Below are 16,896 nucleotides of genomic sequence, written 5' to 3'. Positions count from 1 at the left end.
GTGCAAGACATAAATATACCCAATGCAAATAATGGGAAAGCAAATAAAGCAATGAAAAGCGTCATTCTTCTGACTCAGCCAATTTGTTCAATCCTAACTTTAAGGTAGCAATGTTTCATTATCCCGTGCAACCTTTTACTTCTTTGCACTGAAAGGTTTTGCACTGTGATGGTCCTTCTAGTAGATGTGTACCTTTTTAGGCATTAAGATATATGCTCCTTCTAAAACGCACAATTTTAGTGCATCTAAATTGTATCGGAGTCTGGATTTATGTGAAATCATGCATTAAAAATGTGATCATCTCTTCTTGAGTATCAGATGAATAATGATTTAAATAAATTTCTACCTATAAATGACACTGCATTTTGCATGTGTTTTTAACAGGAAACAGGATGTATGCATTCTTGTTGTAAAGTGTATTTACATATGTTTTTCCATGCTGAAAATGAAAGAAGAGGCTCGTATGCCAGAGGATTTACGGTAGGTGTCCCTCTAGAGTGCTGAGGAGAGGAGAGGAGAGGGATGCAGTGAATGAGCGAGCGAGCGAGAGAGAGAGAGTGTGCAGAGATGCTGCAGACCTACTTCTGCGCTTGTGTTCTCGCATCCATTTATAGAGGCACTTAGTGCATTTCCTCTGTCTCATCTCCTGCAGCTCTTCTTTGGGGGAATGCACTCATACTTTTATCTCAAATGTAATTTATATGCATAATTTATTGGATGCTGATGTTCTGCAGGAGTACCTGGACTGGAAAGTGGGACTGTATACATAGATCAGTTGTACTGAGGCTCTGAATGTGAGTCAAAAGACCTAGTCTCTTCTAGCCCCACCTCAGCGGTTGATTCTGGCTGTGTCTGATTGTCATGCTGAAGAAGAGGAACCCTGAGGTGCTGATGGATCGGGAGGTTCTTCTGGATCTGGACTACAGCGGCGAGACTCATGGTCCAGACAGTTATGGAAGCTTGCAAAATGGGGGCTTCATCCCTCCCAGATATGTGAGTGTACTGATATGTGTTGTATGGGATTATGTACTGATGCATACTTTATGAGATCTATTTGTTCATCAAAACGAGTTCTAGTTGCTGTGTGTAGCAACATCGTTTAACTCCTTGCAGAGGTGTTTGGCTGTTTGCTAAAATTAGCACATGACTTTGCTGATTAGGCAACCTGGTGGTTTGTTATGTTAATGCAGAAATTTAGACCTATTTCTAAAGGATGCATTAATTATATTTAACTATTGGGTTTAATCCTTAAATGTTTTTACCTGTCTTCAATAAAACCCAGTATAGTTGTAATTTTTGTCAAATGGTCATTTACAACAGTTCCCAACTTCCAGTCCTTGAATTTGATTGGCCGAGCAGCAGTCCAACTGCTAGACTTTTCAGTGTATCTTGTCTGTGTTTGTGCATTCTAGACAGACTTTCAATGTGTGCATTAGTGGTGGAGATTTTTCCAGTAGGTGGTAACAAGTGACAGCCTTTATTAATGAGTCATTTAAATCATTCACTCAACCTGTTCCTTCAAAAACACTCATTCATTTCATTACTTTGATTCATTCTTTTTGCATTACACCAATGGTTAACATCCCTGATGTAACTTCCAGTCACTGATGTTATTTCCAGTCCGAATACACTTTATACTGAAGGTTGATTTGAAAATTAATCAAATATTTAATGCTGCCCGCAAGCCACACTAACCCTGATTTTCCACTCCACTCCACTTCCACTTCCGATTCTCCACACAAGTAAGTTTAAACCAAAAAAATACACTTGCTGAAAATTTAATCAACCTCTGGATAACCAAGATGTAGATGATTTTGTTTATTAATAATAATAATAAAAACAAAAAACAGTTGTCCTAGCTGGTTTACAGGGTGGTTCTAAGGGGCATTGACCACTTCTTCAACAACCAGTTAAAACTAACTCTGCCAGGCTGAGAGACCATCTTAAACAAGCTACTTCCAGCTTTAAACCAGTTAAAACCAGCCAACCAGCTTAGGGGTTTTTTTTCAGCAGATTTGGAGGAATGAAACATCAGAATGAGAGTTTAAAAAAACTGATAAAAATATTACAATAGTTAATTGTGAAGCAAAAATCTACGTTCGTAATAAGCAAATTCATCTTTAAAGGTGCCATAGAATGCCAAAATCACTTTTCTAAGGTGTTTGAACACAGTTGTGTGGCCGCAGTGTGTGAAAACAACCAGCCTATAATGGTGAAAATCCACTAAATCATAAACAGTCTCTCCACACGAGCAGTTCCAGACTATGACGACATAGTCAGGGAAAGTCCCGCCCATTTTTGATGCTTTCTGCACTGTTAGCACATACACAGCCCTGAGTGAGATGCTGCACTTCTGCCATTATGGTTTCTTGCTGTAGCTGCTGGACGTACAATGTCAGTGCCAAAGAGCCATTAAAAGTGTTGTGTGTTGGGATGCACCAACAAACATAGGAGTCTCCATAGACCACTTTGCTATACTAACATTTTATGCCGTATTCGGCTGCCTCAAAAACAAAGGTCAGTTCAGCTGGAATTGTGCAAAGATTGCTTCTAAAAGAGGGATCAATACCAGCGCTTCGTGTGCAAACAAAAAAGTAAGCATCACATATTAGTCCATAAGTCCATAATTAGTAGTCCATAACTTGTGTTTGTCCACTTTAAATGAAAATGAGCTGCTCTGACCATTAGCAAAAAAAAAAAAAAAAAAAAAGTTGTGGATTTGTTTCAACAAACATGCATCTTTTTTCTTCACAAGACGTAGTTGGTATACAAGAGCCATGCAAATTACTCGTGGATTATTTTTAGGTTTTTATCCTATAGAGCCAAAAGAGTCTCAATAAAGATAAATGCACACACTTCATTCACATATGCACACATAGGATTCATACATGCACACACATGATTCATAAATACACACACAGGATACACAAATGCGCACAAAATTTACAAATGCACACACAAAATTTAAAAAGCACAGAAGATTCACAAATGCATACAAAATTCAGAAATGCACACAAAATTCAGAAATGCAAACAACATTTACAAATGCACTCAAGATTCACAAATGCACAGGACACGATTCAGAAATGTATTTCTGATGCACACACATATATCTTGATTTACAAACTGCTTGCGGTCTGTGAACTTCACTGCATTTGTGTGTGAATTTTGAGACTCCCCTGACTTGACTCAACACAAAAATGCTTTTTTTTTAAACAGGGAATTGTCAGCAACCAATCAGATATCTCCCTTCTTTTAGCCAATCACAAGAACGCACTCCACGTGGGGGATTGTTTACTTATAAGCCAATCACATGAACGCTTTCACACAGCGTGATATGCCTGTGGTGCTGCATATTAAAGCCTACATGAAATTGTATGAAAATACAGATGTTTAGATTACAATTCAGGTTTACTTTTTTATAATTTTTATATAAATTTATCAATGTCTCAATACATATAGCCCAGTGACTGCAGAAAAAAAGTTAACCATGGATTCATAAATTTGCAATAGGCAATTATTTAATTTTATTGAAATATTTTAATGAAAGGAAAAAAAAAAACCTTTTTTAATATTTAAATATATCTAAATATTCTTTTGGATGCAATATAGAAGTCACTTTAATTATAATAATTCGGTCCCTACATGAAGAGAGAGTCAGTGGTCCACTGCAAGAGGAAAGTGAGCCACCGGCTGCATGAGGAAAGTGAATCGTTCGCTGCGTGACTCGTGAGGAAAGTGAATCGTTCGATGAGGAAAGTGGGTCGTTCGCTAGGAAAGTGAGTCATTCGCTGCGTGACTCGTGAGGAAAGTGAGTCGTTCGCTTAGGAAAGTGACTCTCGGAAAGTGAGTCTCCTGCTGCGCAAAGTGGGTCGCCGGCTGCGTGAGGAAAGTGAGTCGTTCGCTGCGCGAGGAAAGTGAATCGTTCGCTGAGGAAAGTGAGTCGTTCGCTGATTGGCTAATAAGTAAACAATCCCCCACGTGGGGTGCATTCTTGTGATTGGCTAAAACAAGGGAGATATCTGATTGGTTGCAGATCATTCCCTGTTTTAAAAAAAGGTATTTGTGTGTCGAGCCAAGTCAGGGGAGTCTCAAAATTCACACACAAATGCAGTGAAGTTCACAGACCGCAAGCAGTTTGTAAATCAAGATATATGTGTGTGTGCATCAGAAATACATTTCTGAATCTTGTTCTGTGCATTTGTGAATCTTGAGTGCATTTGTAAATGTTGTTTGCATTTCTGAATTGTGTGTGTATTTCTGAATTTTGTATGCATTTGTGAATCTTCTGTGCTTTAAAAATGTTGTGTGTGCATTTGTAAATTTTGTGCGCATTTGTGTATCCTGTGTGTGTATTTATGAATCATGTGTGTGCATTTATCTTTATTGAGACTCTTTTGGCTCCATATTTATCAGCTGTTTGAAGTGAACTCATTCATGGCACCCACTCACTGCAGAGGATCCATTGGTGGATCCACTGAGGGAATATTTAGTTTCTCAAAATCTGTTTTGATGAACAAATAACTATTCTTCATATTGGGGTGGTCTGAGGGTGAGTACATTTTCCAAAATTTTGTGAGAACTATTCCTGTATAAGACCTATTCATGTTGTCTTAACAGTTGAATACTGCTGCTAATGATGAGGATGATGACCCCATATATGTTCACTGTGAGCGGACTTCAAGCCCACCTGTCTACCCCTCAGGCAACTATTTCAGAGACGGGCAAACAAAAATAGGTGATGGCTTGATTAAAACGCTGTAAATAAGCCAACCGCGTTGCTGCCCAAGTAGTAATATTAAGCCTATTCGTTCTTGCCCCAGACTTTGTGCTGGTGTGGGAGGTGAAGGTACGTCGAAAGCGTCGAAGTCGGGGGCAGTCACAAGGGGAGGCTGCAGGGGAGGCAGTAGAAGCAGCACAGGAGGAGAGCAGGTCAGAGAGAAGAAAAGCTCAGCTGGCCCGATGGAGGGACAGATTCATCCAGAACCTCCAGAGTGCGGGACTGTTGATGGAAAAGGTTAAGCTATTAGGTTAATTTTCTCAGTGCAGTGCCATTTATAGTACTTACCGTATTGCTTCTAATGCCTTTCTCTTTGTTATCAGGAGGAATCATCCAGTGTAAAAAAGGCTATACACTATCTGAAGCTCCATGCTCCATGGGATGTGTTGGTGTTCTACGCTGAGGAGTTATGTCTTAGAGCACCTCTGCAGGTAAGAGACATGTTCTTGTGTTCACCTCCCCAATGCAAATACAGAGGGCTTGAAATAACACAATCAATTGCATTGAGCCCTAAAATTATTTGTATATGTTTATTGAAAGGCACAGCCGCACCCAGACTTCAACACTTCTGCTCAAGTTCTTCAGAAGCTCTGGGTGCCGAACATCATGAAAGACTCAGTCCCCAACCGTCCTGTGGACTACTACACATGTGCCTTCCGCAAGTCCAAAATGGAAAAGTTAGGCTATTTTTTTTTTTTTTTTTTTTTTTTTTTTAAATATAGAAGTGTACAAGATGATCAACTCCTTGCAGAAACAGATGTGTAAAAATAGCTATTTACTTTGACTTTCAGGTTTCTGGGCTCTGATGACCGTGAAAACTACTTCACCAACACACAAAGACACCGCATTGTGAGTGTGCTTTAGACAGCCCTGAGAAAAGCAGAATTGGGTATCACATAGTTGCAATAGTTTAATAAATGATTACATACAGTAACATTCAAAAGATTGGGGTCAGTAAGATTTTTTTTATTTTATAAATCTCTTTTGCTCACCAAGGCTGCATGCCTTTGTTCAAAATAACGTTTTCATTTTTTTATAATTTTTTTTACATTTAATTTATTCATGTGATCACAAATCTGAATTTTCAGCAGCCGTTACTTCAGGCTTCAGTGTCACATGATCCTTCAAAAATCATTCTAATATGCTGATTTGATGCTCTAGTAACATTTCTTCGTATTATATCAGTGTTGAAAAGTTGTTGTGGCACTTTAATATTTTTGAGGAAACCTTTGATGAATAGAATGTGTGGCTTTTATTTAAAAAAAAATTGTATATATGTAAATGTCTTTATTGTGACTTGATAAATGTAATGTATCTTTTATGTAAGAAAGTGTTGATTAATTAAAAATCTTAAAAGTTTTGAATGGTAGTGTGTGTGATGGAATAAGTGTATGATAATTGCTTACACCTGTTCTCATTGCAGGTGTATGAAATCTTAGCAAGGACCGTGTATGGCAGGAGGAAGCGTGCAGAAGTTGGAGTCGCTCGTCTTCTGAATGAGGGGGCTTTTACTGGTGCATTCCCTCTGCATGAGGTTAGGCACAAGACACCAAACGTGTCTTATTAGAAGTACAGCAATGCACTTAAAACATGTGTCTTATTAGAAGTACAACTTCATACACTGTCAGCTTTTCTCTTTTTTAAAGGGTCCATTTGAGCTCCCAGGTTGTGACGTGCAGCCCGATCAGTTGAACAAGAGGCAGGTACTGTATCACTATTGGTCCAACTGGTTAAAATGGTATAAGTACCAGCCTCTGGATCACATCCGTGAATACTTTGGAGAGAAGATTGCGCTTTATTTTGCATGGTTGGGTGAGTAGGCACCATAGATCCTATTCATATTTGCGTATGTGTCACGCATATTTTTATACATTAATATTTTTTATTTTCTTATTATTTTTATATATTTGTTAGTAATACAGTAATATATTTGTTATTAAATTAAAAACAATTATATGAAATATGTTTTGAAATCCATTCCCTAGGCATGGCTAGTGTCACAAACCCCAAGTACTGTCAATTATAACAAATCACTGTCACTATTATAACAAATAATGACCAAATTCCCACTGTTTTCAGGATTTTACACAGCCTGGCTTTTACCTGCTGCATTGGTTGGGACATGCGTCTTTGTTTCGGGTATTTTGACAATGGGATCCAATACCCCAGCGTAGGTGTCTCCCATATTATCGATTTTGTTTCAGTTGCAGCACTGAACTTCTTTCTTCTCTACATGACTCGCACATTTAGTGTTCCTCTAAGCTATTTCGCTGCTATCAGAAATAATGTAATATCAATGGACCTTTATTTGTTACTATAGCAACTGTTGACCGCATGTACTTGAGGGACTAATAGCGATGAGTTGGAAATATTTGCTGCAGTTTACACCTCAGAATAAGCAAGCAAGATAATGAGAATCAGAGAGCAAGAGACCGTAAAGCGATACTAAATTAATAGCACTGTATGTGTGTGTATATGTGCTAGACACATTCATCTGCACACTCTGTTGATCTGTGGATCTTAACATAAAACTATTGCTTCTTGTAACCACTCTCTTACTACATTCCTACCAGATTTCTAATATTGTCTTACGTTTGATCAGCACAATTTCACCAGGACAGCATACTTCAAAAACAGAGGCTGTTTTAGTTTTTATGTTTTCATGCTTCCATTTAAGCTGTGCCATTGTTGCCTGTTTCCATTTGCCATCTACAGGAAGGAAATCTGCGAGAGTGGAGGTCTTTATCTAATGTGTCCTCTGTGTGAAACCTGTAAACCCTGGAATATATCAGACATCTGTCCCATGGCCAAGGTAATCATCTCTGGCTAAAAACCTTCGTTTGAGTTGTGTACTGTATGTGAGAGACACAATATTATAGCATTGGATGTGTTTGTGTATAGTAGTTTATGAAGATCTGAGTACAGTATGACTCCATTATACTGACTTTATTATGTAAAGTTGTTTTATGTCATAATTCTTTTAATGTAGCATGGTCAATGATTTTGTATCGGTTGTGGTTAATTGAAACTCTTCTATAGGTGGGTTATCTGTTTGATCATCCTGGCACGGTCTTCTTCAGTGTGTTCATGTCTTTGTGGGCCGTCACGTTCCTAGAATACTGGAAACGCAAGAATGCCACTCTCGCTCATCACTGGGACTGCATGGATTTCCATGAAGAGGAGGTTTGACTTGCATTTTCTTAAATGGGCGTTTGACTTTACTTTATTTTATTATTGTGTTTATTGGGTGCAGTCTAACATATTAATGCTTCATTTAAAAAAATGCATTATTTTTTACATAGTTTATTTAATTTTTTATTGGTCTTCTAAAGTATTCTAATTTGTTGAGATAGTGAATTGGTGGGTTTTTGTTAAATGTGAGTCAAATCATCACAATTAAAAGAACCAAAGACTTAGAACTACTTCAGTCTGTGTGCACGGAGTTTATTTAATAAACGGGTTTCACAATTCGAGTTGAATTACTGAAATAAATGATCTTTTCCACGACAATCTTATTTATTGAGATGCACCTGTATACAGTTAGTAAACAAAGTCCATATATATTTTAATACTTTAATATGTTTTCAAGGGACCATAAGTAATTGAACAGTTGACTCAAAAGCTTTCATGGACAGATGTGGGCTATTCTTTTGTTATTTCTACATCTGTTAAGCAGGTAAAGGTTCTGGAGTTGATTCTAAGTGTGCCATTTGCATTTGGGAGCTGTTGCTGTGAACCCACATCATTCAGATATAGGATCGATCCATACAAGTGAAACGGACAATTGTTAGGCTTCAAAAAAACAAAAAACAATAGAGAGATCGCAGGAACATTTGGAGTGGCCAAATCAACAGTGTGGTACATTCTTTCACAGAAAAAAGCATGCACTGGTGAGCTCAGCAACATAAAAAGGCATGGACTTCCACCGAGGACAACAATTCAGTTCAAGTTTATTTGTATAGCTCTTTTCACAGTACAAATTGTTGCAAAGCAGCTTTACAGAAAATTAAGTTTCTACAATATATTTTGTAGTAGCCTATCAGTGGTGACTGTCAAATTGATGTACATATGGCAGAAATGTACAGTAAAATTCAGTTAATGATGCAGATAGACAATGAACACTATTAACAGCAATAATTTTAACAGAGAGCATGTTTGAACTCTTACGTTATCAGGAAGGCTATTTCAGAGTTTGGGAGCCAAATGTGAAAAATCTCTTCCTCCTCTAGTGGACTTTACTATCTTAGGAACTATCAAAAGTTCAGAGCTTTGTGACTTTAGGGAACGGATTGTAGCATGGTAGAAGACTAGTTAGGTACGCAGGAACTAAACCATTAAGTAAGTAATAACATATTGTAATTGATATGGAACTTAATAGGTAGCCAGTGCAGAGAATGTGAAATTGGTGTAATATGATCATATTTTCTTAACCTTGTAAAGGCTCTAGCCGCTGCATTTTGGACTACTTTTTGGAGTACTTGTAGCTTGTTTACTGAAGATGCAGGACAACCACCTAGAAGTGCATTACAATAGTCCAGTTTAGAGGTAATGAATGCATGAAGTGAACAAGTTTTTTTTGCAACAGAAACGGCTAACATGGTGTGACAATATTTCTAAGATTGAAGAATGCTGTTTTTGTAACATGGGAAATCTGATTTTCAAAAGACAAGTTGTTGTCTAATATAACACCCGGATGTTTGACTGTAGAGGAAGTAACAGTACATCCGTCTACATGCAAATTGTAATCCAAGAGATTCTTTGTACTTTTTTTTCGGTCCAGTAGGTAACTGTCTTATTCAAATCTTTTACAATTTTAACACGCTCTGTCAGCTTAGATTTGGTGGATGATCGGAGAATTCTCTCCATGGTAAAGAAAAATCCTTTCACAACATCCAGCCAAGTGAAGAACACGCTCCAGGAAGTAGGTGTGTCTCTATCAGTCTACAGTCAAAAGAAGACTTCACAAGAACAAATGCAGAGGGTTCACCAAAAGGTGCAAACAAGGCCAGATTAGACTTTGCCAAAAAAAAATATCTAGAAAGGCCAGAACACTTCTGGGAAAGCATTCTTTGCATGCCTGAAATTAAGATCAACCTGTACCAAAATGACAGAAAGAAAAAAGTATGGAGAAAGCTTGGAACAGCTCATGATCCAAAGCATACAACTTCATCTGTGAAACATGGAGCAGTGTGATGGCATGAGCATCTTATTTTTTTTTACTGAGCAGGAACCACCACGTCCTGAGTTTGCTGCGATGGCCCCTGCAATGGAAGAAAACCCAGTGACAGGAGTAAAGGAACCCCACTTTCCTGAAAATGCCCGGATTTCCCGCATGCTGACTGGCTCTATGGTCATTATTATAATGGTGAGACCCACTGGAGTTGTCAGAGGTTTAACGGAGCTACAAAATTTTAATTTGCCTGTTAGAGGGGAGATAATATGTCATAATTGCCACCCATAATTGTTCCTCTATCTCTCAACCTTTTTTCCCAGCTGTGTGTAGTGATGATCTTCTTGGTCACAGTGATCATATACCGCAGTATAGTGAGCGTAATGATGTTTGAAACTGGGAGTTCTGTTCTGCGTACTCAGGTGGGCACCCCGTCGATCTGCATTCAATTAAAATATAAGAAACTTAACGTACTGCACCATTTCATCAATCTCCTCCTTACCTGCAGTAGCTCTTGAAGTCTGAATCCACTCCGCACACACATTTTTTTTTCCCTTCCAGGCTGGGAATATTGCCAATATCTCCAGCACTTTGGTGAACCTGGCTTTGATCTTGCTGATGGGGCAGGTCTACACAGCACTAGCAGAACAGCTCACTAAATGGGGTAAGCTTTCTGCACACATCAGACCCCATAAAGCAACACATGCTCAGGGCTTTAAATCAAATCAGGCCAGTGTTGCCATTTTATGTGGCTCGGGGTAATGAACCTGCCCATCCACACTTGCTTTGAGAATCAATAAGCCATTAGGACTCTAGACCTTAGTCCTATTTTCCATGGCAGTTACAGTAAAGCTTTGAGACACATACATGCCGTCAAATAAATCTAATTTATCTCGTTTCCCCAAATAAGGCTCTTCCTGAAATATTTTTCCCTGCAGAAATGCACAGAACACAGACACAATATGAAGATGCCTTTACATTTAAAGTCTTCATCTTCCAGTTTGTCAACTTTTACTCGTCGCCCTTCTATGTAGCCTTCTTCAAGGGCAGGTAACCTTTTAAATTAGCCTACCAGACCGAAGCATTTTGTGCCATAATTTTCCAAAAATTCAAAGCTTTCAGTGCATTTCTATTGTTTTTATTGCAGATTTGTGGGCTATCCTGGTCATTATGGCACACTGTTCGGGATGCGGAACGAGGATGTGAGTGCTTTGCCTTCAGTTTTGTGATTATAGACTAGCGTTCATTACTTAACAATATTTTGTAAAAAGATCACAAATCAGAGTCATGTGTTCAAAACAGCCTTTTAATAATAAATGATAAACATCCACAATAGGTTGCACTGTATTTGTAGCTTTTTCAAAACAGAAGTATTTTTCTTATAATGTAGGCTACACTACCTTTGAGACATTTAGTGTCAGTAATATTTCCTTTTAAAGAGAATAATAACTTAAGGCATTAAATTGTGCAAAAGTTACAGTAATTTGCAATGAATGATGTGTATTTGGACTTTCTATTCATCTTCAGCATTGACAATAACAAGAAATGTTTCTTGAGCACCAAATCAGATTATAAGAATGATTTCTGAGGGATCATGTGACACTGAAGACTGAAGTAATGGCTGCTGAAAATCCAGCTTTGCATCACAGGAATAAATTGCATTTAAAATATATGTAAATAGAAAACAGGTGTTTTAAATTCTAATATTTCTCAAAATGGTTTAACATTAGATATCTAACTAAATAAATGCAGCCTCTGTGATTTATAAGATATTTATTTCAAAAAGATTAATGATTGTGCATGTGTGGTTGCAGTGTGGACCAGGAGGTTGTCTGATAGAACTGGCTGAGCAGCTCTGCATCATCATGGTGGGAAAACAACTTATCAACAACGTTCAGGAGTTTGTCATCCCGTACGTTTCTCCCTCAGAGCCTGGCTAGTGATATTCATTGGAGCTGCACATAAAAGCTTCTTATGTTGTAGAGCAAACCAAACTAGAAAACGTCTTAAGTCTCAACACTGCAGAATCAAAATGATTTGATTTGGTCCTCTGAGAAAAGCAAGTCAGCAGTGTTAGGTCTGTGCTGCAGGGTTGGCACAGCACTCTTCTGTGGAGGTGTATGTGTGGGTCCGGCTTAGCCTACATTGTGGAAAACATATTGAATAATTAATAAACATTCTAATGAACATCTTAAACCGCAACACATTTCTGTGAGGGTTGGATTTATGGGTAAAGGGTAGAAAATATTTTATTTATAAAACAATAGCAGTCTCTACAATCATAGATGGGCTGTGTGCTTTCATGTAGCTGTACAGTAATAAAAGTGCATAAATGTGAGCAAGAATAGCTGTTTTTACTTTTAGACTGTTTTGTATATTGATTTGCCTGCAGATATCACTGTAGGGTGCAATGAGCAGACAGATGACTGTATCACTGCCAGTACTGCAGCATGTCTCTCACTTAAGGCAGCAGTTCTAGCGGTTTAGCAGAATAAATGTCACAGAGGAGAAGCTTTTAGCACTCCCTTATCAATTATGCATTCCCAGAGTTAAACTCAGGCAAAACTGGATCTTCCAAATGAGCACAGTTCTATTTCAGAGCTAGAAATAGTCTCAGAAGAGCCATCATCATCATCATCATCATCAACAGAACACAGGGTCTATTGCTTTGGTTGTCTCACTCTCTCTTTGCCCTCTTTCTGCTTTTCAGTAAAATAAAGGCTTGGAGACAGAAACGCGCCTTATCGTCTGTGAAAAAGGCCCAGAAGGCAGAGCAGCCCAAGCGCTGGGAGCAAGACTATGAGTTGATTCCATGTGAGGGGCTTTTTGATGAGTATCTGGAGATTGGTAAGATTATAATATTGATCCTTTTTTAATGTGATTTTTATTTTTTATTTTTTTCATGTTTGTTAAAAAATGTGTAGCTACTGACGCTGGAACATCATGGACCTCATTTCTTGAGGGGCACCAGTGGCAGTCCTGGCTCACTTGATGTACTAGACAAGACGAGACATGACAAATAAAAAACATTTCTAACAGCCCAGGTCGTTATATAAAAATAAGTAGACGACTAGTCAAAAGTTTGGGGTTAGTTAGAAACCAAAACTTTTCAACAGTAGTATTTACAATAGTGAATTTCTCGTCATAGTCATTTCTGCTAATGTATCATATTTTTACCTACCGTATAATGCAACTTCTTATAAACTTTAAATATGTGTTACATTTCTGTACAGGCGCTCTTGCTATGCTTGTAATAAACTTACACTAATTGATCTCCATTGCTGCCAGTCCTGCAGTTTGGCTTCATCACCATATTTGTGGCGGCCTTTCCTCTGGCTCCTCTCTTTGCCCTGCTGAATAACTGGGTGGAAGTGAGGCTGGACGCTTATAAGTTTGTGTGTGAATACCGGAGACCCGTGGCGGAGCGAGCCCAGCACATTGGTGTGTGGTTCATCATACTGGAGGCACTGTCCCACGTGTCTGTCATAGTCAATGTGAGCACCTACAAAAAATTTTAATATTTTTTGATACTTCAGATATTAAATCAGCAAAATCTAGGTTACGTTTTGCAGTAAAAAATACTTAATGTCAATAGTGATGTATGAAGCACAGCTTACACAGATGGCTTGAGTAACAGTTAATGTAACCGCACATTTAGTATGATATTGGTACATTTTTGTTTTGTGACATACATAAATGACTTGTCTTGTGACGTTACACCAATCCAACATTATTTTTAACATCTTTCCCTCAGGCTTTCCTCATTGCATTTACCTCAGATTTTTTGCCTCGCCTGTTGTACCAGTACAAGTTTAACAATGACCTGCATGGTTATGTCAACTTCACGCTGGCTTACTCTCCACCCAGTTATAACTACTCCAGTCATACTGTGTGCAGGTAACATTGTTAATGCTGGAAAATCTGAATATATCAGTTTTGCAATGTAAAACTGCAAAAAATATGTTTTTCCTCTTATTTCAGGATAAAAAAAAAAAAAAAACGTTATTGTATTTTGTATTATTGTATTATCTTGTTTCTCAGGAGTGTCCTGGCTGTTGTATAGTTTTGCAGTAGAGGGGAAAATTGTTAATCAAAGCAGTGAACTGTAAAATAGAATACTTATAGTAGCTGTCAGCACTGTTCGATTTTCTTCTCTTGTGGTCTTTTTTTTTCTTATTGTCAGATATAAAGCATTTCGGGATGAAGATGGAAAATACACGCTGGTGTATTGGGAGCTTCTGGCTGTAAGACTGGGCTTTATCATTGCCTTTGAGGTAATCATTGATCTTTTTCCTGCAAACCACATCACAGTCATATTCTGTCTTGAATTTGAGCTTCCCAGTGTACACTGTGACCAATTAAAATTCAACATTAAATCAAAATGAACCCCATTTGGTCTAAGCTGATAATGTCAGATTTTCATTAAAGTTCCAGCGTTTTAGTTATTTTTTAATTAAATAAACAGATATTACATTCTACAAACACATTCGACAGTAAAGAGCATCTCACACACACACAAGGGAAAAAAACAATACATGAATTAATTGACAATGTATATAATTATATAAAAATAGATCTTTTTAAATGGTAAATAAAAATAAAAAATCCATTTGTAAATGAACGAATAAAAAGCATTAATAAGTGAAGTGGAGAAAAGTGCTTTAAGCCATATAAATATCACCATCATTTTCTGAATATCATGCTCTACCCAGAAATGTCTTCAATTACGATAGTAAAAATGCTTTGATGGCAATTTAGGTTTTCTGTATAATGACCTAGCTGTTTTCGGTGTCTTTATTATTATCTAATAATTATTTCTATTCTGTGGTCATCTTTAATAAAGTGTGTGTACTCATCCTCAGCATGTGGTGTTCTTCGTCCTGCGTGTCATCGACTGGATGGTTCCCGACATCCCTGAGTCCTTGGAGCTGAAGATCAAGCGGGAGCGTTACCTGGCTAAACAGGCTTTGGCTGATAACCAGGAGGCCCTGCTGGTGAGTAGCTTTAGGTGATGTTAGTGCACATAGTGATGTCCACAACCTTCAGTGCCCACTCACTGTGAGCCATGCTTCTCATTACCTCTCACACTAGAGAGCTCAGAGACTGAGGCTGCGATTTAAAAATTGGCCTTGTTGCCTGCTTGCACACAATAGTACCTCAGAAAATGAATTTCAGACAGACTTCTCAGGCAGCAGAACAGTTTGTTGATTTACAGCTAGTGGTCGACCGATATTTCACCAGGGCCGATATATCGGCCGATAATTGTCATTTTTCAAATATTGGCATCGCCAATAAGCTTTTCTGCTTGGCTGTTGTATTCTTTTATTTTTTAAATCTAATAAAATCGAATAAAAAAAAAAATGAAATTAATGTGTGACATAGTTCTAGCACTCTAGTAAAAGTGGAGCAAAAACCTTGGAATTACCGGTACTTTTTTTTTTTTTTTTACTGCCCTGGTTTATGTACTTCACATATTCTGTAGAGTAGAGGATGGAAAAAGATCAAAACATTTTTCAACCCACTTTCCTGGAAAATATGTGTTAGGGTGATGTTCTGCTTCTGCTTCTGCTTCTTTAAGGTCAGAGTTTATATTTGGCTATGCGGACTCGATTCTGAACTGTGAAGTAATAGAATATTCAAGGTTATGGGGAACCAAATGTAAAAGTTTAAGGGTCTGCCACTGAAAAAACATAATTCTGAATATTGCCAGGATTTCAATGTTTGTGCATGGCCGTGTTCTAGGGTATTATGTTTTTTATTTTGTCCTTTTTTGTACTTAAAATTGTACTTATTTTCAATAGTTTAGAAACAGACCTGCTTCTAAATATAGATTTTAAAAGTATTTAAAAAGTATAATTAAAATGTTTTTATAATTAAACATGCTTGTCATCATTTACTCTCATCATTCTACAACTAATATAAATAGTTTCTTTGTTCTGTTGAGGACAAAAAAAAAAAAAAAAAACTATTCTGAAGAATGCTGTTAACCAAACAGTTGCTGGTACCCAATGACTTTCATAGTATGGGGAAAAAAAATGCAAGTGAGTGACTACCATCAAGCATCTGGTTACCAACATTCTTCATAATACTTTCGTCTGTGGTCAGCAGAAGAAAGAAACTCATACATGTTTGGAAAAACTTAAGGGTAAATTTAGGGTGAACCATCATTTTAATACAATTTTGTGAGTAATTGAGTATGCCTCTAAACAATGTACTTCTTTCTTTTTTCTTTTTATTTCTCTGCTTTTCTTCCTGTAGCAAGCGAAGCGCCTCGCTACATGAGACTGACCTGCAGAGCAGGGGCTTCTCCAGAAGGGGGCACAGTCGCTAAGAAAACAATTTACACCCTTTAGAAATGATCCAATAGGGACTTGTTTAAAAAAAATGCACTTGGACTTGAAACTTGGCTTGGTTTTGTGCTGGTTGATTGAGTGTGTGTGAGCATGCATTTCAAAATGTAGAGGTCTATGCCAAAATTGTACACTACCACCTCTACTTTACTTTAACAAACGGCTGTTTACATACTGTATGACTTCCTCTGGCTCCAACTATACTAAGACATGTGATCACCTACACATCTCACTTTCTCTGCCCTTCTGATAAATGATATATCCCTGTTCGGATTTACTGGGAGGACAGGGAGGTTTGCTTTTCTACATTAATACTAAAGTATATATTTGTACTACTGACAAAAGGAAAATTGTGAAAGACATCAAGAAGCCCATTCTACATTGTGTTAGTGTGAAGTGCTTCTCTGAATAATACCTTAATATATTTGCATTTGTCATGTCTATCTCCAGGCTGTTTAAGGAATTATGTTTAAAAATAAAGCTAGTTTCAATAACCGTTCAAAAACCATTGAAGTGTTTACATGCTGGAGGACAGGATTTAAAAGGACAGTTTAGCCAAAAGTTTAAAAAAACTCATGTCATTGCAGATAAATGTC

General features: G+C 37.6%; 1 protein-coding gene across 1 annotated transcript; it reads left to right on the top strand.

The window, feature by feature from the left end:
- The first annotated feature begins 498 nt into the window (after positions 1-498).
- ano11 (anoctamin 11) lies at positions 499-16,808 on the top strand. The gene is made up of 23 exons (XM_026241839.1): positions 499-993; positions 4,621-4,738; positions 4,824-5,017; positions 5,104-5,211; positions 5,321-5,457; positions 5,572-5,629; positions 6,204-6,314; positions 6,427-6,592; positions 6,860-6,950; positions 7,496-7,592; positions 7,820-7,963; positions 10,008-10,145; positions 10,274-10,372; positions 10,512-10,614; positions 10,889-11,000; positions 11,098-11,152; positions 11,765-11,862; positions 12,661-12,797; positions 13,239-13,444; positions 13,705-13,847; positions 14,134-14,224; positions 14,813-14,944; positions 16,209-16,808. The coding sequence occupies exons 1-23, from the start codon at positions 862-864 to the stop codon at positions 16,230-16,232; spliced, it is 2,694 nt and encodes an 897-aa protein (XP_026097624.1). The 5' UTR covers positions 499-861; the 3' UTR covers positions 16,233-16,808.
- The last annotated feature ends 88 nt before the right edge of the window (positions 16,809-16,896 follow it).

This window comes from Carassius auratus, unplaced genomic scaffold (assembly GCF_003368295.1).
Source record: "Carassius auratus strain Wakin unplaced genomic scaffold, ASM336829v1 scaf_tig00000254, whole genome shotgun sequence".
Classification (NCBI taxonomy): Eukaryota; Metazoa; Chordata; class Actinopteri; order Cypriniformes; family Cyprinidae; genus Carassius; species Carassius auratus.
Note: the sequence above shows the minus strand (reverse complement) of the source record. Positions and strands in the feature narration are given on the sequence as shown.

Excerpts from the sequence above, each read along its gene's own strand:
- ano11 (XM_026241839.1), top strand. The coding sequence starts at position 862 with ATGCTGAAGAAGAGGAACCCTGAGGTGCTGATGGATCGGGAGGTTCTT. Across the intron at positions 5,212-5,320 it reads GTCTTAGAGCACCTCTGCAG|GCACAGCCGCACCCAGACTT; the intron begins GTAAGAGACATG and ends GTTTATTGAAAG. Across the intron at positions 6,593-6,859 it reads GCTTTATTTTGCATGGTTGG|GATTTTACACAGCCTGGCTT; the intron begins GTGAGTAGGCAC and ends CACTGTTTTCAG.